Source organism: Rhinichthys klamathensis, unplaced genomic scaffold (assembly GCF_029890125.1).
Source record: "Rhinichthys klamathensis goyatoka isolate OS25496 unplaced genomic scaffold, OSU_Roscu_1.1 h1tg000055l_1, whole genome shotgun sequence".
Taxonomy (NCBI): domain Eukaryota; kingdom Metazoa; phylum Chordata; class Actinopteri; order Cypriniformes; family Leuciscidae; genus Rhinichthys; species Rhinichthys klamathensis.
This window is the reverse complement of record NW_026606600.1, coordinates 3997618-4021963: the sequence shown is the minus strand read 5'-3', so window position 1 is coordinate 4021963 and position 24346 is coordinate 3997618. Positions and strand designations below refer to the sequence as shown.

At 40.0% G+C, this 24346-nt stretch overlaps 1 protein-coding gene across 1 annotated transcript in view; it reads right to left on the bottom strand.

Moving 5' to 3' along the window:
- Window positions 1-6081: 6081 nt before the first annotated feature.
- bean1 (brain expressed, associated with NEDD4, 1) overlaps window positions 6082-24346 on the bottom strand; it is a 64953-nt gene continuing 46688 nt past the window's right edge. Inside the window, exon 5 of the mRNA XM_056248466.1 lies at window positions 6082-7666. Coding sequence (XP_056104441.1) covers window positions 7309-7666 — 358 coding nt within the window. The 3' untranslated portion in view covers window positions 6082-7308. The remainder of the gene's footprint in view (window positions 7667-24346) is intronic.

Sequence of the window (24346 nt, the reverse complement as noted above, 5' to 3'; positions counted from 1 at the left end):
CTGTAGTGTGATAGAGTTGAGTGGCTTTGCATGGATGAAATGAGCATTCTCTGGTATAGTTTAATAGAAGAGGATCTCTGGGACAAGAGGCTAATTAAGGTGAGAGCTATGGCACAGGCCATCTGTTCAGGGCGCTTTCTGTGAGCCCACCATGCAAACAGGCAGGAGAAAGAGAGATGAATATCCACATCAGTGCTAGCGAGAGGCTTGTAATGCATTATGAATGACAGGAGTCAATGAGCAAAATGGTTCAGGAAACATTCTGTCCACCTGGAAGCCTTTAGTTTAAAATCAACATCTGTTCCTAAACTGCACATTCTTCTCTGAAACTTGCCAGTGGTAACTGCACAACAAAATCTTACATTGCTATCTATACTGAATTTACTACACCCTAAAAATAATTCAGTGGCTCTGTAAATCACAATAATGTTACATTAATAAAATCTCTGATTGTTTGAGCTGGACATACCAAAGTAAATGCTTAAAAATCCAACAATTTTGTCCTAATGTTAATCAATTATTTCAGTTTTTTTAACAAAATAAAATTAGCTTTCAGTCAAAATATTTGAGAATGAAGAAATTATACCATTTTGTTTAGTTTTTTTTTACAGAATGTTATTCATTTTTACTTATTGTAACGGGTGTGTAGCGGGCAGAAGAAGAGTCAAAGTCAAAAGGCTCCAAATCAGACAGTTTTACTAATATAAATCACTGGTACAAACAGGCAGGCAGGATAACACACACGTTGAATACAACTAAATGCAAATAACAACGACAAGGACTAACTGAACTGAAGGGAACTAAATACAGAGACTGATGAACATTGATTAGTGAAGACAGGTGAAACAGATGATGATTAACAAGACAGGTGCTACAGATGAACTAATAAAGACACGTGACATGAAGACAGCAGACAACTGTGGCTGACGTGAGGTGAAGGCTCTGTGCTGGGCGGGACCAGCGGTGAAGGCTCTGTGCTGGGCAGGACTAGCGGTGAAGGCTCGGCAGGGCTGGACGGGACCAGCGGTGAAGGCTCTGTGATGGACGGGACCAGCTGTGCTGGACGGGACCAGCGGTGAAGGCTCTGCGCTGGACGGGACCAGCGGTGAAGGCTCTGCGCTGGATGGGACCAGCGGTGAAGGCTCTGCGCTGGACGGGACCAGCGGTGAAGGCTCTGCGCTGGACGGGACCAGCGGTGAAGGCTCTGCGCTGGACGGGACCAGCGGTGAAGGCTCTGCGCTGGACGGGACCAGCGGTGAAGGCTCTGCGCTGGACGGGACCAGCGGTGAAGGCTCTGTGCTAGACAGCGGTGAAGGCTCAGTGATGGACGGGACCAGCGGTGAAGGCTCAGTGATGGACTGGACCAGCGGTGAAGGCTCAGTGATGGACGGGACCAGCGGTGAAGGCTCAGTGATGGACGGGACCAGCGGTGAAGGCTCAGTGATGGACGGGACCAGCGGTGAAGGCTCAGTGATGGACGGGACCAGCGGTGAAGGCTCAGTGATGGACGGGACCAGCGGTGAAGGCTCTGTGCTGGACGGGACCAGCGGTGAAGGCTCTGTGCTGGACGGGACCAGCGGTGAAGGCTCTGTGCTGGACGGGACCAGCGGTGAAGGCTCTGCGCTGGACGGGACCAGCGGTGAAGGCTCTGCGCTGGACGGGACCAGCGGTGAAGGCTCTGCGCTGGACGGGACCAGCGGTGAAGGGTCTGCGCTGGACGGGACCAGCGGTGAAGGCTCTGCGATGGACGGGACCAGCGGTGAAGGCTCTGCGCTGGACGGGACCAGCGGTGAAGGCTCTGCGCTGGACGGGACCAGCGGTGAAGGCTCTGCGCTGGACGGGACCAGCGGTGAAGGCTCTGCGCTGGACGGGACCAGCGGTGAAGGCTCTGCGCTGGACGGGACCAGCGGTGAAGGCTCTGCGATGGACGGGACCAGCGGTGAAGGCTCTGCGCTGGACGGGACCAGTGGTGAAGGCTCTGTGATGGACGGGACCAGCGGTGAAGGCTCTGCAATCTTGTTTGGCGACAAGGGCTCGGGCAAGACGTGGAGATCAAGGTCAAGACTGCCAAGAAGATCCGGCATGGCGTGGTGATCAGGCATGACGTGACGATCTGTTAGGGCTGGCTGTGTCCCGGATCGAGGCCCGACACTCTCCAGACACCGGATGACGGTCGCTCTCCAGTCCGGTGGTGTCTGGGAGGTCTATACGCTGGTTGAAAGTGGCCCCGATCTGGAACAAAGTACACAGTCTCTCATCGTTGAGGTCGCTGTGGGCAGCAAGACGGCAAAAGCCTAGAGAAAATGTTAGGAGATCTTGGCTCTCCTTGGCCAGGACGATAATTTTCACCCCGTCATCCATTTAGGGCGGTCGGTTGCAGGCAGGATAACAGACACGTTGAATACAACTAAACGCAAATAACAATGACAAGGACTAACTGAACTGAAGGGAACTAAATACAGAGACTGATGAACATTGATTAGTGAAGACAGGTGAAACAGATGATGATTAACAAGACAGGTGCTACAGATGAACTAATAAAGGCACGTGACATGAAGACAGCAGACAACTGTGACACTTATATACTAATAGATATATTTTTACTTACATTTACTTTTCTGATTTCACAACTTTAAAATGTACTCAATATTTTTAAGTGTTAAAATGTTTTACCAAAACAATGAGTTCATCATAGTTTAAAGGTACACTATGTAACTTTTTTTGTTCAAAATTAACAAAATTTAAATAATCAATAGTATCAAAAATTTAAAGAGTCAATACATCATCATCATTAATGCTTCTTCCAAACTTGTTTTTGTCTTACCCTGATTCATTGTAAGCCTATTTATTAAGTGTTTATATTTTAGAACTGATGGGATGGTTTTTCGCGGGAAATTACGTCACTCGTGTTTCGTCATGTTGATTCTCTTTTTATTACAAACTCTGTCGCATTCTCTTTTTGCCAGCAGACTCTCCTCTCCTCTGTTCTGTTTTTTTTTTTAAATGGGTGATTCCCCAGAGATTAGTTGTCACAACAAACGATAAATCTCTAACCTCTGGGGAATCACCCATTAAAAAAAAAACACAGAACAGAGGAGAGGAGAGGAGAGTCTGCTGGCAAAAAGAGAATGCGACAGAGTTTGTAATAAAAAGAGAATCAACACTGACTTGGCTTTTTGGTGATAGCGAGGATTGAGGGATTTGAAATGTTGTTAAAGCGACACAGATGCCAGGGTTTTTTTTCCTCAAGAGATGATTTATGTATTTTATTGAATAGATAAATTGCCATATGTAGCTCTCTAACAGACTTCATATAAGCATTATATATTGTAAAGGGTCATATGGTTGTTGTAGCACTGTGCTGGAATTTATTTTCAAGGAAGTACCAGGTATTTTAATGGGTGTATAGCTAAAGTCTTCAGCTGTCAACTTGAGATCCTTTCCATCTGGTTATCTCTTAAAAGGTTATTTCACCTCAAAATGAAATTTCTTTCATTAATTACTCACCCTCATGTCGTTCCAAACTCTTAAGACATTCGTCCATCTTCGGAACACAAATGAAGATATTTTTGATGAAATCCGAGAGCTTTCTGATCCGACAGCAAAATCATTGCAACTTTCAAGGCCCAGAAAGATAGTAAAGAGATTGTTAAAATAGTCCAGCTGAAATAGTCCAGTGCTTCAAATGTAATGTCATGAAGCGATGAGAATACTTTTTGTGCTAAAAAAACAAACATCTTTATTCAACAATTTCTTCTCTTCTGTGTCAGATCTCGCTATTCGCGTAGTAAACAGTGCAGCACTTCCGGGTTCTACACCAGAATGCCGCATCACTATTGGCCGATGCTGGTCATGTGAGCACACGACAAATGTGTGTAATGCTGACACAGGAGCTGGCCAATAGTGAGGTGGCGTTCTGATGTAGAACCCGGAAGTGCTGCACTGTTTACACCACGTCAACAGCGTAAGAGAATGATGTCGCAGGTAAGAGATTGTTGAATAAAGTTGTAATTTTGGGGGGTTTTTGCGCACAAAAAGTATTCTCGTCGCTTCATAACATTACATTTGAACCACTAGACACATGGACTTTTTTAACGATGTCTTTACTACCTTGCTGGGCCAGTTGCAATGCCAGTTGAAAGTTGCAATGAAGTTGCTGTCTATGGAGGGATCAGAAAGCTCTCAGATTTCATCAAAGATACATTTGTGTCCCGAAGACGATTAAAGGTCTTAAGGGTTTGGAACGACATGAGGGTGAGTAATTAATGAAAAAAAAAATCATTTTTGGGCAGACTGTCCCTTTAAGCCTATAGTGAATGTTTTATGAGTAGTTGGATAATCTTCACGCAGAGCTGATACAAAACTAAAACAATTTTATTCTGCAAATGCATACCGTTTTATTTTTTAACCGCTAGAGAGCCAAAAGTTACATAGTGTACCTTTAAGTTTGTGTGTGTGTGTGTGTGTGTGTGTGTGTGTGTATCACTACTCTGTATTTACAAAATTGACAATTTCAAAATTCTCCCAGAAAGCATTCAGATATGAACGTGTCGATAGATAGAAGTCTGGTGTTTTTATTTATTCAGAGGATACAGTGGTAAAGGAATAAAGACTATACAAAACATACATCGACATCTGCAGCTCTATGAAACAGCATTATCACTTTGGACAACTGACCAAAACATTATGACAGTGAAATAACACACTTGAGATGTAGATTCATTAAATGTAAGTCAACATTTACAATGGGTTTTGATGCTAGGGTGCTATTCTGGTGTAAGAATCAATATCCATGTGGTCTAATGAAACTGGTGAAATAGTTTAGCACACAAACATAAGCCATTTGAAAGTGTTTTTCTGGAACATCAACTCCATAGATGCAACTAAAATGCACAAACCTCTAAAAACAGACAGAAAATATGCAACGAATGGGAAGTAGATCTTCATTAATAATAATTTGGCAAAATTCCTTTTAATCTGACTTGTGTTAATTTTATCTTTATGCACACAGAATTGCTACAGTCTCGTGCTAACAAGTGTGACTTAAACTCGAGAGTTTACAGATACAGTACTAGTTTTACAGTGTGGTGGCAACAGCTAATACACCTCTACTCATTACATCATATAACATCTGGAGCATTTCTTCATCTAAGGTGTTGACCAATACAGCTCATGCCTTTACAGAGCTATATGACCAGAACGAGACAAGCTCGACATTCAAAGTTCAAACTACAATAAATAAATAATAGTGGGCCATTTAATATTCATTTCTGTTTTGAGCTGCTTTTCACGACACAAGAAATGCATTCATGCACCAAATTCAATTGAATAAATCCCTACAGACCCTCTTTTCTATAAGAATATACTTTCGTGCGGTGAGGGGAGCGTGAGGAGAATTAGAGGTGAGGTATCATGCAGTCATTTTATGGGACACTTTTACACTAACACACACACACGCGTGTGTGTGTCTGTGTGTGTGTGTGTGAAGGTAAGACAAAAAAAAAGTGAGTGGAAAAGTTTCTTCACTTTAGCATGTTAATCTAACAGTCATGATGATTAATAGGCACATTGTATATAACATGCATGTGGGGGAAGCCACTGTGTTATAGTAAATGAAGTGGGCAATGGGCAACAAAAACAGGAACAAATCTGATACATAATTATTTTGGAAGCACAGAGTGTGTCCAGCAAGAACTATCTTATGTTTCATTTCATATTGACATCAATGCTACAATGGCTTTGCTATTGAGCTACTTAGTTACCAGTCTCAGCTCTTCTGTTATAATGTACACAGCATCAATGCAGTTTAGGAGAACAATGTAAAATTGTTTAACACCCTTTGGCAAAGTGTCCCCTACAGCCCTTTCTAACTATAGTTTGTATTTGTCATATGCATTGATATCATACATATCGCACATCTGTTGTTTTCTTAATAAGATCTTCAGATGCATTTGAAAACTAGCATTGCCAGGAGACTTTAGGAAAACAGTAGTCTCTGCAAAAAGAAGGAAATATAAAGAAATCACAGTGATCTATGAACTAGCTGGAAAGCAGTGGTTCTCAACCTTTTTGACTGCAAGGCTTCTTTGTCCAAGACAATAATTAAACTTAATATGGCATGAAATGGAAGTTGCGATAGTTTTTCTTCCTTACTGTGACATATCTGAGGGAAATGGCCTATTGAACAAGAAAAAGGGGCAGGACTTGATTTTTGTCCATCGGGAATGGATCGGATCGTTGTGGTTTGCTATTGCTTTGACGTCATGTGAGTGACAGATTGTCCCGCTCTCGTCATCAGAGAAGAGAAGAGATGTTGCTGCAAGAGGGAGGGAAAGTTATTTTGATTAAAGATTAAGGGGGCACACAAAATAAAAAAATAATTATAATAATGATGTGCACGGATAAATCATGTGTAATTAATAGAGCAATATTCCATAAAAAAAATGAATTGTCAATTTTGACTTCATGGTGACTTTAAAAAATATATAATGTCAGTTTAATGTTGTATATCAAATTTTTTGTTTGTTTTTTTCAATATTTTAATTAATATTATGTTAATATAAATAATTATAGGACTTTTGGGGCTGGAATTTACCCTCTGGTTGAGAACCACTGATAGCAAATAAATTGTGTGTAGAAAAGTATGGATAAAAAGCATATATCGATCATCTGATGACATTCAAATTGCTTTAAAGGTAATTTCTCATATTTGCTAGTTATTCTATGAAATGTACAAAATATTGTCTTAAAAAAAAACTTTACAGATTACAAAACGTAAATAGTTAAAACCAACGCTAAATTGGGAAAAAAAGAAGAAAAAAAGGTTGTAAGAGATAGTCATGTGGAAATAGTCACTCATGCAGGGACCACGCTCAAATTGTCACACTAAAAAAGAAAGGTACATTTCTATTCCCACGTAAATTTCTCCAGGTGATGTTTATTGGGAGGCTTTCTGCTCTTTTTTAAAGTCAGGCCATCCAAAATTAGCTGTGGTGTTTGTGAAGTTGAAATCATCAATAAGTCTATCAGTAAGAGAAGACGCACGTTGACATATAATTACACCATAAGCAAAAGGTGAGGTGACGCACAAAAAAAGTGGTCGATAGCCCTGTGCTCTCATGGCGGCTCCCGCTTTGTCAGATAAAACAGGAGGTGCAGTGTCTGCGTCAGGTGAAGTGAGAGGTAATTGTGGGCTTCTGCAGGTGTCGGTTTCAGCTCTTGACTCAGGGAGACCTCAGCCACACAAAAGAGTCCCTCTCAAAGCTGGTTTGGTACAGGTGACGCATGAGTGTGCTAGAGAGGTCAGGATTACAGGATCCTGTGGGAAACGCTGTCCTGAGGACTGCTGTCCGCTGTAGTGTGTTTGAGCAGATCCAGGGGCATCAGTGGAAGGGGCTGGTTTTGTTCACACACTACTGCTTCGTATGGGGGCGCTTCTTCAAAAGGTAAGGCTGACAAAGAGATGGAGGCGATCGGCTGGGGTCTGAAGTCCTGTAGTCTGGTTGGGTATTGGGAAGAGCTGCTTGCAGACACCCAGGAAGCACCAGCGGGCAGATCCTCCGTCTCTCTGTGATAGTGTGCACGACACGGGTCTGTGAGGGAGTAGGGGGGTGGATCGTCCGTAGGAATATATATTTGCGTCCCTTGTCCCACACATTCATCGTAACTGAAATAAAAATACCATTTTGATTAAATATGATTATATACATTTCAAAACCTTTCGACAACATTTCTATCAATATAATATCAAAGTTTGTTAAATATAGGAGGATCCTGTCGCACACCTTTTTAGGGAACCACAACATATGTACTGTAAACTTGGTAGGTTAACTATTCTAACCACTAGAGGGCAGGACATGTATTGGCCCAGGGATTTTACAAAAATGTTTTGCCAAGAACCCCTAAATATGTTGATCCCCTTGCTAATATATAAATACATATAATCTGTATGGGGGAAATACATAGTGTGATATTATAAAGAAAACATGTTGTCTCCAGAATAAAAAAAAAATACTTTTTTTACTGTCATTATAATAAAGACACACACAAAGTATTATATGATAAATATTAAATATACATTTCAAATACACCTAAATGTAAGAAATCTTTCAACAATATTGTTAATTAGGGCTGTCAACAGAACGAAATATTGTGATTAATCTAATGATAGGTCAGAATTCTTTATTATTATTTTGGGAATTTTTTCTTGGACTCAGCAGTGGCAATGACACAAATAACATATTCAAACAATGACATGCATCTAAAATGATAAATTAACCCTTAAACGCATACCTCGGGTCTTTAGTGACCCGGGACGTCATTCACTACCCTCCTCCTCATTCTTTTTTTTTTAAAAGTTAGACATTAACCTTATTCATGTGTTCTTAAATCAATTTATTATAAACAATATAACAAGAAAAAATAATAAAATTATAAAAGAATGCCTGTTTTCCCATTCATTTTTGTATATTGTATTGTATATGGTCACTAACAACTGAGGTGTGTAACAGTGTAAGCATATTTTTTTTCTGCACAACAATAATTGATTCTTTGATAACTGAATAAGTGCAATTTACACAATGGTGTCTGATACACAATGGTGAAGTGACGTTTCACTCATAGTTACCGGAGGCAGAAAACAAAAGAATGAAGTATCATCAGCAAAACTTGAAATGGCTCAGTGATTTACTGCAGAGCAAGTACTGAATGCAATCAAATATTAATGTCACAGTCACTGGATGGTGGATCTGGTGAAGAAGCTGTCAGCGATCAAAATATTGGTTTTGAAGATGTTGAAAATGATCATTTTGAGAATATGTTTGAGATTGTGAATATTAGCCAGATGCTGAATGTACTGGGAAATGAGCTCTGATGAGGACAGTGATGATGGTAAAACATCTGCTCAAACTGAACCCTTCCAAGATCCAAAAGGTAACAAAATATGCTTTATTTCATTCTTCTGTAAATGTTACTCTAATATCAGGAGAGTTTTATATTATCTGGACAAGTAGAGATTCATCCAGATATAGATCCAGAATTATTGCGCTGGGCATATTTAATATTTAGCACAATCTTTAAACGCTCTAGTACTATCTTTTCTAAAAAAATCTTTAGGTTTTCTGTGGACCCTAGAACACTCCCTTCCAGCGTCTTGTGACTCTAGGCCTGTTTAAAATATAACATAAACTTAAAATGTATATAATATATCTAACAAAATTAATACAATACAAATTAATATAATACAAATATTATATAATAATAAATTAATAAAAAATTTAAAGTATAGTTTAAGTTGAGAAAAAATGAAAGTGTAGCTAAGACATTTTATGCTTCACCACATGTACCACAAGTGTCAGATTTATACAGCTGAGCTCAGAGCTGAAATTTTACTTATGCTATTATAATGTCTGAATGCAAGATCTTCTTGGCTCATGCTAAGTATCATGCTTGACTCAGGGTGAAGCATTAGAATTGATATTCAATTATCTTTTTTCTTCTTCCCACCACATCAAATTGCCAATTTTACTTTCTCTTTGCGATACCCTGCTACACAGCAAACAAAGCTCAAGTGAAGCATATCAGATTCAAAGCCCGATGTTTCCATCCAGGAGAAAAGCAAACAAAAAGATAAAGAAAGGGAGTGAAATGGCCTACTTGCTTGCTTGAGTTGTGTGTGTGTGTGAGAGGTGAGCTACATTAACCAGGGTCATGGGCACTTCCAGTAGAAGTAAAGCAGTCATCTGCCTCTGACCTCAGCAAGAGCAGGGCACAGTGTTAGAAAGAGAAAGAGTTAGCAGCAGGGTAATTGGATCTCGGCATGGTTAACCATATCAGACTGTCAGAGAGAGCGGAAACGGGATGCTAGAATTGGTTTAGGCCGCCACCCCAGGCTTACGAGAGGGGGCTTTGTGGTGGGCACAAAGATCTCTGTCATAGATGCATCTTTTGTCTACACAAAAGATGTGAATTTTTTAAAAAGAAATTAATACTGTTATTCAGCTAGGATGCATTCAATTGATCAAAAATGAGAGTAACGACAATTATAATGTTACAAAAGATTTCTATTTAAAAAATGCTGTTATTATGAACTTTCTATTCATCAAAGAATCCTGACAAAGTATTACAGTTGCCACAAAAAATATTAAGCAGCAGAACTGTTTTCAACATTAATAATAATAAATGTTTCTTCAGCATAATTATACAAATTTCTGAAGGATCAGGTGACACTGAAGACTGCAATTATGCTGAAAATCCAGCTTAGCCATTACAGGAATAAATGACATCTTTACATAATTATATTAAAGTAGTACAATTATTTTGAATTGTAATAATAATATTACTTCTTACAGTATTTTTGATCAAATAAATGCAGCCTTTCTGAGCATAAGTGACTTTCATGACTCTTAATGTCTTCCATACAAAACACTAGACAGATGTAAAAACAACTTTTAGTCATTTTCACTTAAAAATAAACACATTTATAACATTATACATTTTCAGGCAATATTAGGCTAAATAAATTATTTGAATGTGTTTTATTGAATTTTATTGAATGTGCCATTTAAAATGAATGCAACAAATGTGTCAGTTAAAATTAGTTTTTTGGTTAATATGGGTTTCTTGGAATTATTATTATTGTTATTATTAAATTAAGATATTAGAAAATACTAGTGAATCCAAACAGAAGGCAAGACCAATAATGCAAAATTGTGTGAATACAACATTAAACAGTGGCCTTATTGATTTGTTATATTTATTTTGATACATTTTATTATTTGTCAAATTTGTTTTTGTTGATAACTTCAACTGTTTGATGTATCTCTGGGTTTTTAATCTCAGCCAACCGGAGATGCAGTGGCAAAACTAAAGAATGACCTTCAAGCATGACAGATGTTATTAAGAGTTCACGAAGAAGCGTTTTGTGGTTTGATCACCATCATGACAAGAGAAGAGAAACTGAAAAGACAGAACCTCTGAGAGAAGGAGAGAGAGACTAGTTTGATTTAGTCTGAACCACTTAAAAAATAAACTCTTTTTACTTGCTCCTTTAATGGGTCCCAGTCATGCTTAGCCATTTTCCCCTGGTATCATTACCTCTTCCAGTTGAGCAGGTGGTGTGTTAATTAGCCCTCATCACCTTAATGAAGCTTGACGAAGGATGAGAGGGAGTAGATCTCAGAGTATATGGGAGACCCCTCAATACAGCTGCTACTGCTGATATTAGATACGTTTATATGATCAACAGTTGTAAAAGCATCAGAAATAATTAATTTCCACCTATGGCAGCTTAATTTAACAGACGGTTCCATGAGAGATCCACAAGATTTCTGTAAATAAAACCCATTTTATATTTGCAAATGAACAGCCATAAAATATCTTTGTACACACGATATACTACAATTGAAAATGTTTCAGCACTAGCCTTTTAAATTATATTCGTTCAGTTTTTAAACTTCAAGACTACAAAAATGGCTTTAAAATGGCCATAATAGTATTTTACAGTACTTATGTGTACAGTGGGGATTTTTAAGACTGCAAGGGAAGCTCGGCTTCTCCTATAATGTAAAAAAAATAATGGTCAAATATGTACTATTTTGTTAACATTTTAATGACTAAAAATGCATTAGAACACGTTCATCTCGAAGACGAGTTCGTTCAGAATAGGTCGGCTGACTCGATTTCCTTCTCATACATTCCCGTAGTGTCACAGTGCATTTCCCTGTAGCGTCCATTGACTTCTTTGAACAGTTTTTTTCAGTGCTTCGAAACTAGACGGTCATTGGATAAATGGTGCGATTACGTCCCGCCCACGAACGCTCAGCGTCTCTGGGGAGGAGTGGGCTGGCCTGGACTCCGGGCTTCTGCGTGATGATTGGAGGGTCTGTCGAAAGACTGCATCTCCTTTTGATTGACAGCGATTTTGCACTATAAAAAGTCGCTGACACTGAAGCTATTCAAGCTCAGTCCCATTGGAGATTTTGCAAGTGTAGTCGAAAGACAAACTGCTGCAACCTATTTCTTGGTATTTGCTTGGCGAAATTGCTAGCCAATTTTCATCATACATTTCACACAATTATACACCACATTCCTTGTTTCAGTTTAACCTAATTCCCACATTTCCCCCTGCTGGTCATTAAAGTAACAACAGGTAGTTTTTTGCTCTCGGGCTCCCCCTACAGTTGGGAAACAGTATTGTCCTCTACTACTGTCGTAAACTGTCATCCTACATGCACGTGCATTTGTTGACAACCATGATAGCCCTGAACACTGTAGGAGGAGGTCACATGCAGGTGTTCCCGCGTGTGTGAAATGTCTTCATCCCAGGTACAGTGGCATATATTTCAGCATGTCATATGAATATAATTTCATGTGTTTTATTTTTTTTATAACGACAAATGATCGCGTTTACAAGCCAGCGTCATTATAGTAGCCTAGTCTATTGGTTACCGTTTTACTGAATCTATATGATACTTCAATGCAATGTTTGAGTGGTTGATAATAACCATATATCGTCAATATTATAATATCAAGCTACCATAAATGAATCTGCAAATTTTACAAATCGATTTGCATTATAGCTTGAGGCAAGACAAATAAACAAATATCATCGATTGCAAAGTTCAAATCAGAACAAGAATACTAGCGATAGCTAACCATCAAAAACTAGAATATCGTTTACTAGCTACCAGATTGATAATTCGCTACTACTCTAGCGAATTAGAGAGGTTAGAGAGAGGCATTCTTTTTTCGATGGAGGGTTCGATGCTCCCTGCACACGCAAGGTCTCTCGCTCGCTTTCTCTCTCTGCCGTCCGCGCGCGTTGGAGCACAGTCTCTGTCTCGCGTGCGCGCTCGCTCTAGATTCCGGGAGATTTGAACTAATTTGCGGTATAACTTGTCGATCACGAGTGGCTCAACAGGTAGATCTATAGATAAACTCATCTTTCAGGCATTTGACCGACCGGGTTGACAATTTAGCGTGAGAAACCGGGGGTGTGGCGTGTGAGCGTGTGAAACCAATTAAATGCGGGTGTCTCACGGCCAATGCGTGAGAGTTGGCAGCTCTGCAATGTTGATCCTCGTTCTGCCTTTAACGCGATCACTTTCTCTTTTTCTCTTTTTGCTTTGCTCCGATAAAACCTTTGCTTTCTTGTTTTTCTGTGCTGCTTCGGCCATGACTATAACATTTGGCTCACAAGTCCGATTTAAGGAAGTGGGGGTGGTGGTGGAAGTGACGTATATGCCGTAAAGCAGTCGAATTTTGTAGTTCTCTTTGTTCGCCGGTTACTACCCGAAACCCGAAGTTTAAAAGTACGATTAAAAACGCTACAGACCCCGTCAGGCTATGGCAGACGTGTCATTCAACCTATTGTAAGTCGATGTACCATCACAAGAGACTTGGAAATATATTATGAAGGCTGAAAAGTTACCTGTTGTTACTTTAAGAGGACACTGGTCAAGTCACTGGGAAAGACGGTTAGTTGGTACGACAGGGTCACAGAGCATTTTCTTGGAAGGGAACGTAGGGCAGAATTTACGTATAAATAAATGGACAATTTTTATGATGTAGGCCGAAAATGAGCTTCCCCTCTTTGAAAGACCAGCAGCCACCACTGACTTACAGTGTACTTACGAAACTGGGTAATCCAAAGTAACTACGGGTTAAGGTTAGGTTTGGGGGTAGGTTCAGGGTTAGAACCTAGTTATTGCAATTTCTATAATAAGTACATAGTATGTACATGGGGAACAGGTCTGTAAAATAAAAGCACTACCTTTTTTGTCAAGCTGTGAAGCTCCAAAAAGGACAAAAACCTAATTGAACTACAAATGACTTGTGCACTCACACCCAAGTCTCCCCTTCCTCCTCTTCTTCTACCTACTCCCTTTCAGTCCTACACTTTTTTCATTATCTTTTCAAGTCTTTTTCTTCAGGCTTCATCTGCGAGTAAAGTTTTGCTTTAGTTCACTGTTTTACTAAAATTCTAATCATGTATGCAAGTCAACATTTTTATTTGACTTTGGTTACACTTTTTACATAATTAGTATGTCATAAATATATTATTTTTTTCTACCTAAAGTGTCTGATATGAGGATGAAATAAATTAACTTTAAAACAACAGCTGACATTTAAATCGGTATTAACCATGTTTTTATAAGAATTATTTCCCCCCAGCCCCTGAAAACCCTGTGACAATGCAAGATAACTTACATAACAGCACATACACAGTCATGCACATCAATTCAGTATACCAATCCAGATGTCAGCACATTTTGCTACAGGTGGGGACCACAGCTAACATGACTCCATGCCTGGACACTTTACACTGCCACCTTAAGCAGGTCAAACAATATTGACAGCTTGACTGAATGCTCATAACCCCGCAACGCTCTGGCACACGTCTCTGATAATTCTGCACTCAGCTATACTGTGGCGTCACCGGGTCTAAGAATTACACACTTCAGCAGACACCGCTACTGAACTTGGCAATGATGGCCAATGACTGCATTCCTTGGATTGTACACAAATGCTTTATGCAGTCTTTTCATTAGGTTGTACCTTACATTGCATTACATTATGTGATTGATTTGCAGACATACACAAAGCCAAACAGCAACTTCCTCTGCAGAGCAGCATTCGGAGTACAATTCAGTCCACATTAATATATACTTAGATAAAATGAGGCTACTGTGTAATGTGTTATTCACCCAATTCTGCAACAAGATATTAGAGACTTTAAGGAACACAAGGTGCGTTCCATTCGACCGTAAGTGGACTGCGAAGTGGACTTCACAGTGTATTTCGCCATCTTAAGTGAGATTCCAATCCGAAGGGAACGAACATGTTCAGTTCGAAGGGCACTGCAAACGGCATAGGGAATAAGGGAACATCGATACATCACTTCACAGGAAGTGGAGAGCGAAAATCAACCAACTGTCATTGTGCACCGCATCATCAGTCGGAACTAACCATAGAGCAGAGAACAAAGAACAAATAAATGGAATAGGGGCCGGTTGCACCAGCTATGCGTAAGTTACAACTTAGCCTAGTTTTGAAGTAAATGGGCACTAAGTTACAACTTACGCACTACTAAATATTTTTGCGTTGCACCATTAAACTTTAAACTAAATATTTATGGAAGCCACCTAACAGGCTTGGCAGCCACCAACAGACTAGGGAGGAAGGGGGTTCCAGAGGTGGACAAGAGGCAGGCGGAGGGCAGGAAACTGATGGATCCATCAGAGGCAAGAGCAGAGGAGGAGGGAGTGGGATGCTGGACAAGACAAGATGAAGAAGGAGACTCAAGGCTGGAGGGGACCAGCGGCGACAAAGGAGACTTGAGGCCGGGCAGGACCAGTGGTGATGAATGAGACTCGAGGCTGGGCAGGACCAGCAGCTACAAAGGAGACTTGAGGCTGGCTGCAAACAGTTTGACGAATGAGACTGGAAACTGGATGGGACCAGTGGAGATTGGAGATTTTGGGGAATGATATCATCCAAATCATCATACCATTCCTTGTGGATATGTGGATATTGTGTAGCACAGTGGTGGTAGTATGGGCGGGACTCCATTCCATGCTCTCAAACTATACTAACACTCACTCAGAGATGAACAGAGATACCGGCTCATACACCTGGTCTGACTGGCAAGGCTTTGGCTCAGGGTCTGTGGTGGGCTCTGGTTCGTTGTCCATACACGTAGAGAGTGTAGATTCAGTCTCTAGGACAAACGTTGGCTCAGTCTAGAGCTCCTGGACGGACATACGGGCTGGCTCACACACCTGGTCAGACTCGGTTGGCATAGGCTCTGGGTCTGCGGTGGGCTCTGGCTTTGGGTCCTTAGCGGGTATGTAGAGGTGTTGTCTGGGTTCTTGTTCTGTTGTGGTCAAAGGCAAGGACATCAACACTAGACTTCTTGACATAGGATTGTCCACATCAAGCAAGTCCAGTGAGCCTTAATTCGCTCCAATCCAAAAAAAAAAAAAAACCAGCCAACAAACAGAACCAGGCAGATTATTCGATTAAGGAAGATTCTCACAGTGCTGCAATATCCATTTAAAAAAATATTTTGCAGGTTCGGCATTGTCACGTAGCACTGTGTATATTAATCCAATGAAGAGCGAGACGCAGGAAGAATGACATACAAGATAATTTAACAACTTAAACTTGATCACAGAGAATCAATGAAGCAACTACATGTTAGTGTTCAAGTTGAGACCAGGCCAATACTTTGAAGAGTTGGGGTTGAGACCAAGACCAGAATCTTGCGCACTTACTTCATGTCGCATGCACGCTCTCTCAAGTGGCCAAGGGTCAAGGCTGACAAGTGTGGGTATTTGGAAAGGCCCAAAGAACTGAGGGCTTATACAGGGAGATACATAATCAACGTAACATGGAACAGGTGTTAATTAGCAACCATGGCAACAAACAAGCAATGAGAACTCAGGCAAACAGAAAACAGGGAAAACTAAACTAAAGAGAGCATTATTGTTAAACCTTTATCATGCAACTCCAGGAACAAGCAGAGTTACCATTAAATAATCTGTTCATCAGATTCTAATTTTTTTTATAACCTTATGCCAAATAGGGTGTGTTTGTTACTTAGCTCAGATTGGTGTTTGTAATAAGTATATACTTTTTTTATATATATTTTTAATAAGCATTTAATAAAATAAAAATTGAAAACATTTTACTTCTACTTTGTTTTTGTCTATTCACTATTTCATCTTTGAGTCAAATCACAGCACTGTAAAACTACATCTGCAAGTATCCATGCACCTGTGTTTGATACTCCTGTTACAAAAGAAGTGACAGACATATGTACATCTGAGTGAAACAGATTATTGAGGAAAAAAAAAATGCAGGGCAGGGACATGGTTCTATGCATTGGCTGTTGATTGGATGGACACACAATGGAAGATCAAGCTGTGATATTTTAATGAAAAATTACGAGGTCCAAAAGCTGAAACTTATTGTTCAAGATCAAAAACAAGCATTTAGAAAACAGATAGGGTGAATTAAAAAAAAAGGAATTAGAAAGACAGATTTTTTCTTACAGGTAAAGTCTGGTCAGGTCAGAAGGTTCATTTATGGACCAGGTTCAGGCTTTAACTTTAATTTCCATGTAGACCTCTACTCTATAGCCTGACAGTTGTGCTCATTTAAAGGTTCACAACGCCTGCTGTGTAACCTATAATCAATATGAATAAGATATCTGTTGTTACAGTAGTCACATTCAAATCCAGACTCAAAACACATCTGTTTAGCTATGCATTTACTGAATGAGCACTGTGCCACTGTTCGTACGACTGTAGGCTACTGTATTATATATACATATTTTATTTTTTTATTCTAAACTGTTTTAATTATTCTTATTTCTTTTGATTATTTTAATTTATTTATTCTAAACTGTTTTAATTATTGTTATTTCTTTTGATTTTTTAAATTTCTTCTATGTAAAGCACTTTGAATTACCATTGTGTATGAAATGTGCTGTATAAATAAACTTGCCTTGCCTTGCCTACCCTGGTTACCCTCAGCGGTGTGTTCCCCTACTCCTCATCCATAAATAATAACTCTGATTGAGAATCCTCCATGTGCAGGTGTGTGTGTGAGGTGCTATCAAGATAAAGGCACATTCCAAATGTCGAAGCCTGCACTGCGATGAATCACAGGAAAACTAATTTGGCCTTTTCTGTATGATAATAAGGTACAGTGCAGAGGTCTTTCTGGGCTATCTATATCCTTCTGTGTTACATAAATATGTTCGCTCTCTTCAGAAAAGGCCAACAGGGCGAGAAATGTTTTGCACCACACCCTTCTTCCCCTGTTAAGGAACCCGGCTCCTCAGGGACTCCTCCACACACACACACATGAGGTGCAACCTCAACTGAGAATAATTTATTAATCAGGCTATGCAAATGTCACAGCCCAGCCATGACTGTGTCTCTCATCTCATCTATGCATTTCCTAAAATAACAAACAGCCTGTGTTTTCTTTAATGTGTTTTTTAAACACACTATTGTTCTTCTCAGGAACATGAGCATCAGTTGTTTTTCCACCTTGGTCTAATGAAGACAGTTCACCCTTCCCCAGAGAACATGATGAAAAACACCTGCAGAGGTCTTTAATATAGTATCATTCCACAACCAAACTTTAAATAATTTTGTATATAAAAATAATATAAAATATTAAAATACAACATATATGTATAAATAAACGGACTATAAACGGGCTGTATGTAAAAATTGTCATGTATTAATTGCTTTTTTTATTGCCAATGTGTGAACAGCATGTAACAAAACTTAAATATCAATACCTTTCCTGATTTCCTAGATTGTCCATAAATGTTCTAAAAGGTGATCCAATGGAGGCAAGTTGTAGAACCCAAGTGCAGTTTATTCACACAAAACAAGATCAAACATAAAACAAAGGCATGGCATGGCATCAAGCATCAAACATCAAACCATGGCATGGCATGGCATGGCATGAAACTCAAAACATGGACGTGACGCTTACCAACGGTGGTTACAGGGAAACAATACTTGACAAAGACACGTGGCAAACATGAGGGCTTAAATACAGACCAAAATGACTAAACGAGACACACCTGTGAACATGATTTAGACAATTAAGCAATGACTACTTGACACACAAAAGACTAGGGAAGCACAAGACAAGACATGAAACATGACTGACATGAAACATGAACCAAGACGTGACACATGCCTACAGACTTGTTTTTATGTGGTTTAAGGACTCGGGCCGGTTTTCGCCAGGAAAATCAAAAGGATGTGACGTTTACGTGCGCTCCCGAGAGCCTCTCTTCCATTCTATGACACATTAAATGAATGTTTGTACAATGTTCAGGATAATGTCGAAAGAGCCATTCTGTACTGTAATGTAAACGTGTCATGCAAAGAAAATTGATTAAATCAAACTTTAGTCTTGCATAGCCAGATCTATATAGTCTATAGTCTCAAATACAGGCTACTTTATAATCAAACTATCATAACAGTGTAATTTTAAATTTCATTTGTCGACATGATGCCGTTGAATTGCAGAGCTTGTGTTTTCTTAACTGCCGCTTTGTCACACTGTCATAGTTTGTTGTGTGTTTATTTTGTTATTGAGAGGAAAGCGCACAGCACATATTTACATATTCATCTAAACGTCACTCTCAGCAGCATGGACGGCGTCTGGATGTCCGTTAGCAGTATATCACTTTAAAGGTATTTCCAACTTCTTTTTACTTCTAAGCGAAAAACAAAAAAGAGTGTCGCCATGAGTATATCGGGGCATTGAATGACCTTCAGTCTCTTGTACATTATGTGTGTAAACGGGTGTGAGAACTGGCTGCAGTTCACTTAACAGCCACCAGTGTTGCTAATAACAAGGGTTTATGAATTCTACATAGAACCCCTCAAAATATTTATTAACATTTATAATTTAATATAAATCAATTTGTATGTATAATTAAACATTGTATTTATATTCAAATGGATTTAATATATATATACATATATATACACTCACCTAAAGGATTATAGGAACACCTGTTCAATTTCTCATTAATGCAATTATCTACTCAACCAATCACATGGCAGTTGCTTCAATGCATTTAGGGGTGTGGTCCTGGTCAAGACAATCTCCTGAACTCCAAACTGAATGCCAGAATGGGAAAGAAAGGTGATTTAAGCAATTTTGAGCTTGGCATGGTTGTTGGTGCCAGACGGGCCGGTCTGAGTATTTCACAATCTGCTCAGTTACTGGGATTTTCACGCACAACCATTTCTAGGGTTTACAAAGAATGGTGTGAAAAGGGAAAAACATCCAGTGAGCGGCAGTCCTGTGGGCGAAAATGCCTTGTTGATGCTAGAGGTCAGAGGAGAATGGGCCGACTGATTCAAGCTGATAGAAGAGCAACTTTGACTGAAATAACCACTCGTTACAACCGAGGTATGCAGCAAAGCATTTGTGAAGCCACAACACGCACAACCTTGAGGCGGATGGGCTACAACAGCAGAAGACCCCACCGGGTACCACTCATCTCCACTACAAATAGGAAAAGGAGGCTACAATTTGCAAGAGCTCACCAAAATTGGACAGTTGAAGACTGGTGGAACGGGAGCTTCGTGCCCTGGATGTGCATCCCACAAATCTCCATCAACTGCAAGATGCTATCCTATCAATATGGGCCAACATTTCTAAAGAATGCTTTCAGCACCTTGTTGAATCAATGCCATATAAGGCAGTTCTGAAGGCACAGTTCACAATATTAATATGGTGTTCCTAATAATCCTTTAGGTGAGTGTATATATATATATATAGTATTTAATTTATATATTTATTTCGTATTATTCTAAACACACACTTCATGCACTATCCATTGCTCAAAAATATACACGCACACACGCACACATTTCTGGTGGATATTTTTGAGCAGTAGATAGTTCATGAATTGTGTGTATAGAATCATGAACACTGCAGAGTGTGTGTGTGTGTTTCTGGGATCTGCCTAGTTTTCTTCTGCTCTGCGGAAGTGGCACTTCACAGGCTCCACAGGTGAGAAGCTCATATACATGCCCTGAGCACTAAGTTCCCAGGTGCCATCTGTGGCCATGGCAGCCCTGGCGTGAGTCACATGCCACAGCCCCTCCCTGTCAGCCCCACTGCCACTGTGCTAATAGCTCCTCTTTCCAAAGTCCTGAAGACATCAAAGAACAGCATAGCGGTGGACTCCATGTTAGAGTCCACATATGTGCATGTAGAATAAACTGGCATGGTCCCAAACGTGGCATGCGGAAATGCCTGGGTAGCCCAGTTCCAACACAGCATAATGGTCCTTTGCCAGTCCACATACACACACGAAAATAAAAAAATTTATTCCTTTAAGCACATATTTTTTTGTAGCCATTTTGCTTTAACTGTGAAGACAGAGAGGCCTGAGTTTGTAACAGTGGCTGAAAGGGCAGGCTGCAATGTGCCAGTGGTGATAAATGCACATTATGATGTGAATGGAGGCTCATCTCCTCTGATCTGAAGAGTGATTCTGCACCCACTCATTTCTGGCACAGATGAATGAACGCTAGTAGAGAGGCAGGCAGTGATGGAGAGCTCCGTTCGGCTTCGATGCCTTAGCATCTGTAAGACCTCCCCTCTCAAACGCTTTAAATTCACAGATACCATGACACTATATAACCGTATAACAGTAAACCATAGAACCCTGGAATTGAGGTATTACAATGGAAGATGCAAAAATAAATAAAAATTACAATAGGGTTTCAGCACTTCGTGCTTGAACCCCTAATAAAAAAATAGCAAAATCATATTTTTAAGTAATGCAATATCACGCAATAACACATCCATGCTATCAGACACATCAGACCAAAAGCACGATTATCACTATAAGTATGATGAATTGTATAACAGTTAAATAAACTACATTTTAAATTACTTAAATTGTAAATTACATTTTAGACACAATATTGCCGGTTCCTTTGTCTATTTTTGCTCCATCAACTAAAATAGTTCCAAATGAGGACTTGTTCCGATCCTAAATGAATTAATGCTGTTGAAATAATCGGTTGAATGAATGATTCAATCACTCACCCATAAAAGGTGACTTTTTTTGTTCCTGAATGATTCTCTTATACCAGTCCTTCTGAGGCTTCTTAGGCTAGACTCCTCCTCAGCATTGAACGCTAGAATGAGACGGTCTAGTAAGTGCGCATGGAACATCACACATGTTCCTGCCCCCACGGTCATTGCACGAAAATACTATTAAAACTTAATTTTGGAAAAAATACTTTGTATTAAAAAGCTTTGTATTGAATTAATAAAAAGCCGGTAAATATAGTGAATGACAACTGCCAGTGGTCTCCCAGCGGCTTACATTATTACCAGTTTAGTGTTCATTTAATAATTTACAACAAAACAAAAGATAACATGTATGCCTTCATCTCCCCAAAAATTTTTTTTGTCTTACATTTCATAATGAACTCAAACAAGCTCAGTTCGTTTTCCGTCAGTTCTTTTTCATGAATTGGAATGTGTGCAAGGGATTGTGGGTGATTGAAGGACGCGAAGGATACTCTTGATGCATCCTTCAGAATGAGCTGACTGAAGGACACGAAACGAAAGCTGCCTTCCAAAGATCCTTCAAATTGAGATGGCCTTCAGCACTGACGTGGCAGCCGAGATATGCAGCCTTACTAGGACACAGCCTTCCATTTGAAAAGCACCCTCAGTGTTGTTGAACAAATCGGCTGAATGAATGATTCAATGATTGTCTCGAAAGGTCACACATTGCCACCTACTGGCGCATAGATGTAGCCTGCAGAAAGAGTCAGTGAAAAATCCCCATCACTAAAGACCTAGGTATACTTCATTTTCCACATTCTGCTTCGACTTGCGCACAGTTGAGTATACGAGCATTTCAAAGTACACTCCCCTTGGCCATGAGCGCAGAAAGACGTGTTCGGTGCGTGCACACTATCTAGCGGATTTTGTTTTCAAGTGCTCAAATCCCTCAGGCACACCATCCGCACGGTCACAAAAATTGGGCTGCATGCAGATGGACTGCCGAAATATACTTTGGGCTTAACACAGCAGCCTATCTGGAATGTGTAAACACATATAAATAAAATATCAGCACTAGGGCTGTGCAACGATTAATCGCAATTAATCACATCCAAAATAAAACTTTGTGTTTACATAATATACACTCACCTAAAGGATTATTAGGAACACCATACTAATACTGTGTTTGACCCCCTTTCGCCTTCAGAACTGCCTTAATTCTACATGGCATTGATTCAACAAGGTGCTGAAAGCATTCTTTAGAAATGTTGGCCCATATTGATAGGATAGCATCTTGCAGTTGATGGAGATTTGTGGGATGCACATCCAGGGCACGAAGCTCCCGTTCCACCACATCCCGACTGTGGGGGCCATTTTAGTACAGTGAACTCATTGTCATGTTCAAGAAACCAATTTGAAACGATTCGAGCTTTGTGACATGGTGCATTATCCTGCTGGAAGTAGCCATCAGAGGATGGGTACATCCTGGCCATAAAGGGATGGACATGGTCAGAAACAATACTCAGGTAGGCCGTGGCATTTAAACAATGGCCAATTGGCACTAAGGGGCCTAATGTGTGCCAAGAAAACACCCCCCACACCATTACACCACCACCACCAGCCTGCACAGTGGTAACAAGGCATGATGGATCCATGTTCTCATTCTGTTTACGCCAAATTCTGACTCTACCATCTGAATGTCTCAACAGAAATCGAGACTCATCAGACCAGGCAACATTTTTCCAGTCTTCAACTGTCCAATTTTGGTGAGCTCTTGCAAATTGTAGCCTCTTTTTCCTATTTGTAGTGGAGATGAGTGGTACCCGGTGGGGTCTTCTGCTGTTGTAGCCCATCCGCCTCAAGGTTGTGTGTGTTGTGGCTTCACAAATGCTTTGCTGCATACCTCGGTTGTAACGAGTGGTTATTTCAGTCAAAGTTGCTCTTCTATCAGCTTGAATCAGTCGGCCCATTCTCCTCTGACCTCTAGCATCAACAAGGCATTTTCGCCCACAGGACTGCCGCATACTGGATGTTTTTCCCTTTTCACACCATTCTTTATAAACCCTAGGAATGGTTGTGCGTGAAAATCCCAGTAACTGAGCAGATTGTGAAATACTCAGGCACCATGTGGTCTGGCACCAACAACCATGCCATGCTCAAAATTGCTTAAATCACCTTTCTTTCCCATTCTGACATTCAGTTTGGAGTTCAGGAGATTGTCTTGACCAGGACCACAGCCCTAAATGCATTGAAGCAACTGTCATGTGATTGGTTGAGTAGATAATTGCATTAATGAGAAATTGAACAGGTGTTCCTAATAATTCTTTAGGTGAGTGTATGTGTGTGCACTGTGTATAATTATTTTGTATATATGAATACACACACATGCATGTATATATTTAAGAAAAATGTACACACATATTATGTAAACAGAAACACAAACTTTTATTTTGGATGCAATTAATTATTGCACAGCCATAAGCACTCTTGAAACACAGCTCAGCCAATAAGATTGGAGGACCGACACTAACTGTAGTATAATAAGTTTCTTTCCATAAAAATAACTGCATTATTAGATGCAGACTTTTCACTGTAGGATAAAATGTGGTCAAGAGTGTGTGGTAATCTTTCATCATCTTGCCACATCATCTCAACAGAGGTGTGCGGGTATGGACCGCCTGTCTCTAATTAAATTTAGTATCTGGACCGAGGGTCGGATATATCTCTCCCAAATAGAATTACACACCATTCAGTAATTCGTAATAGG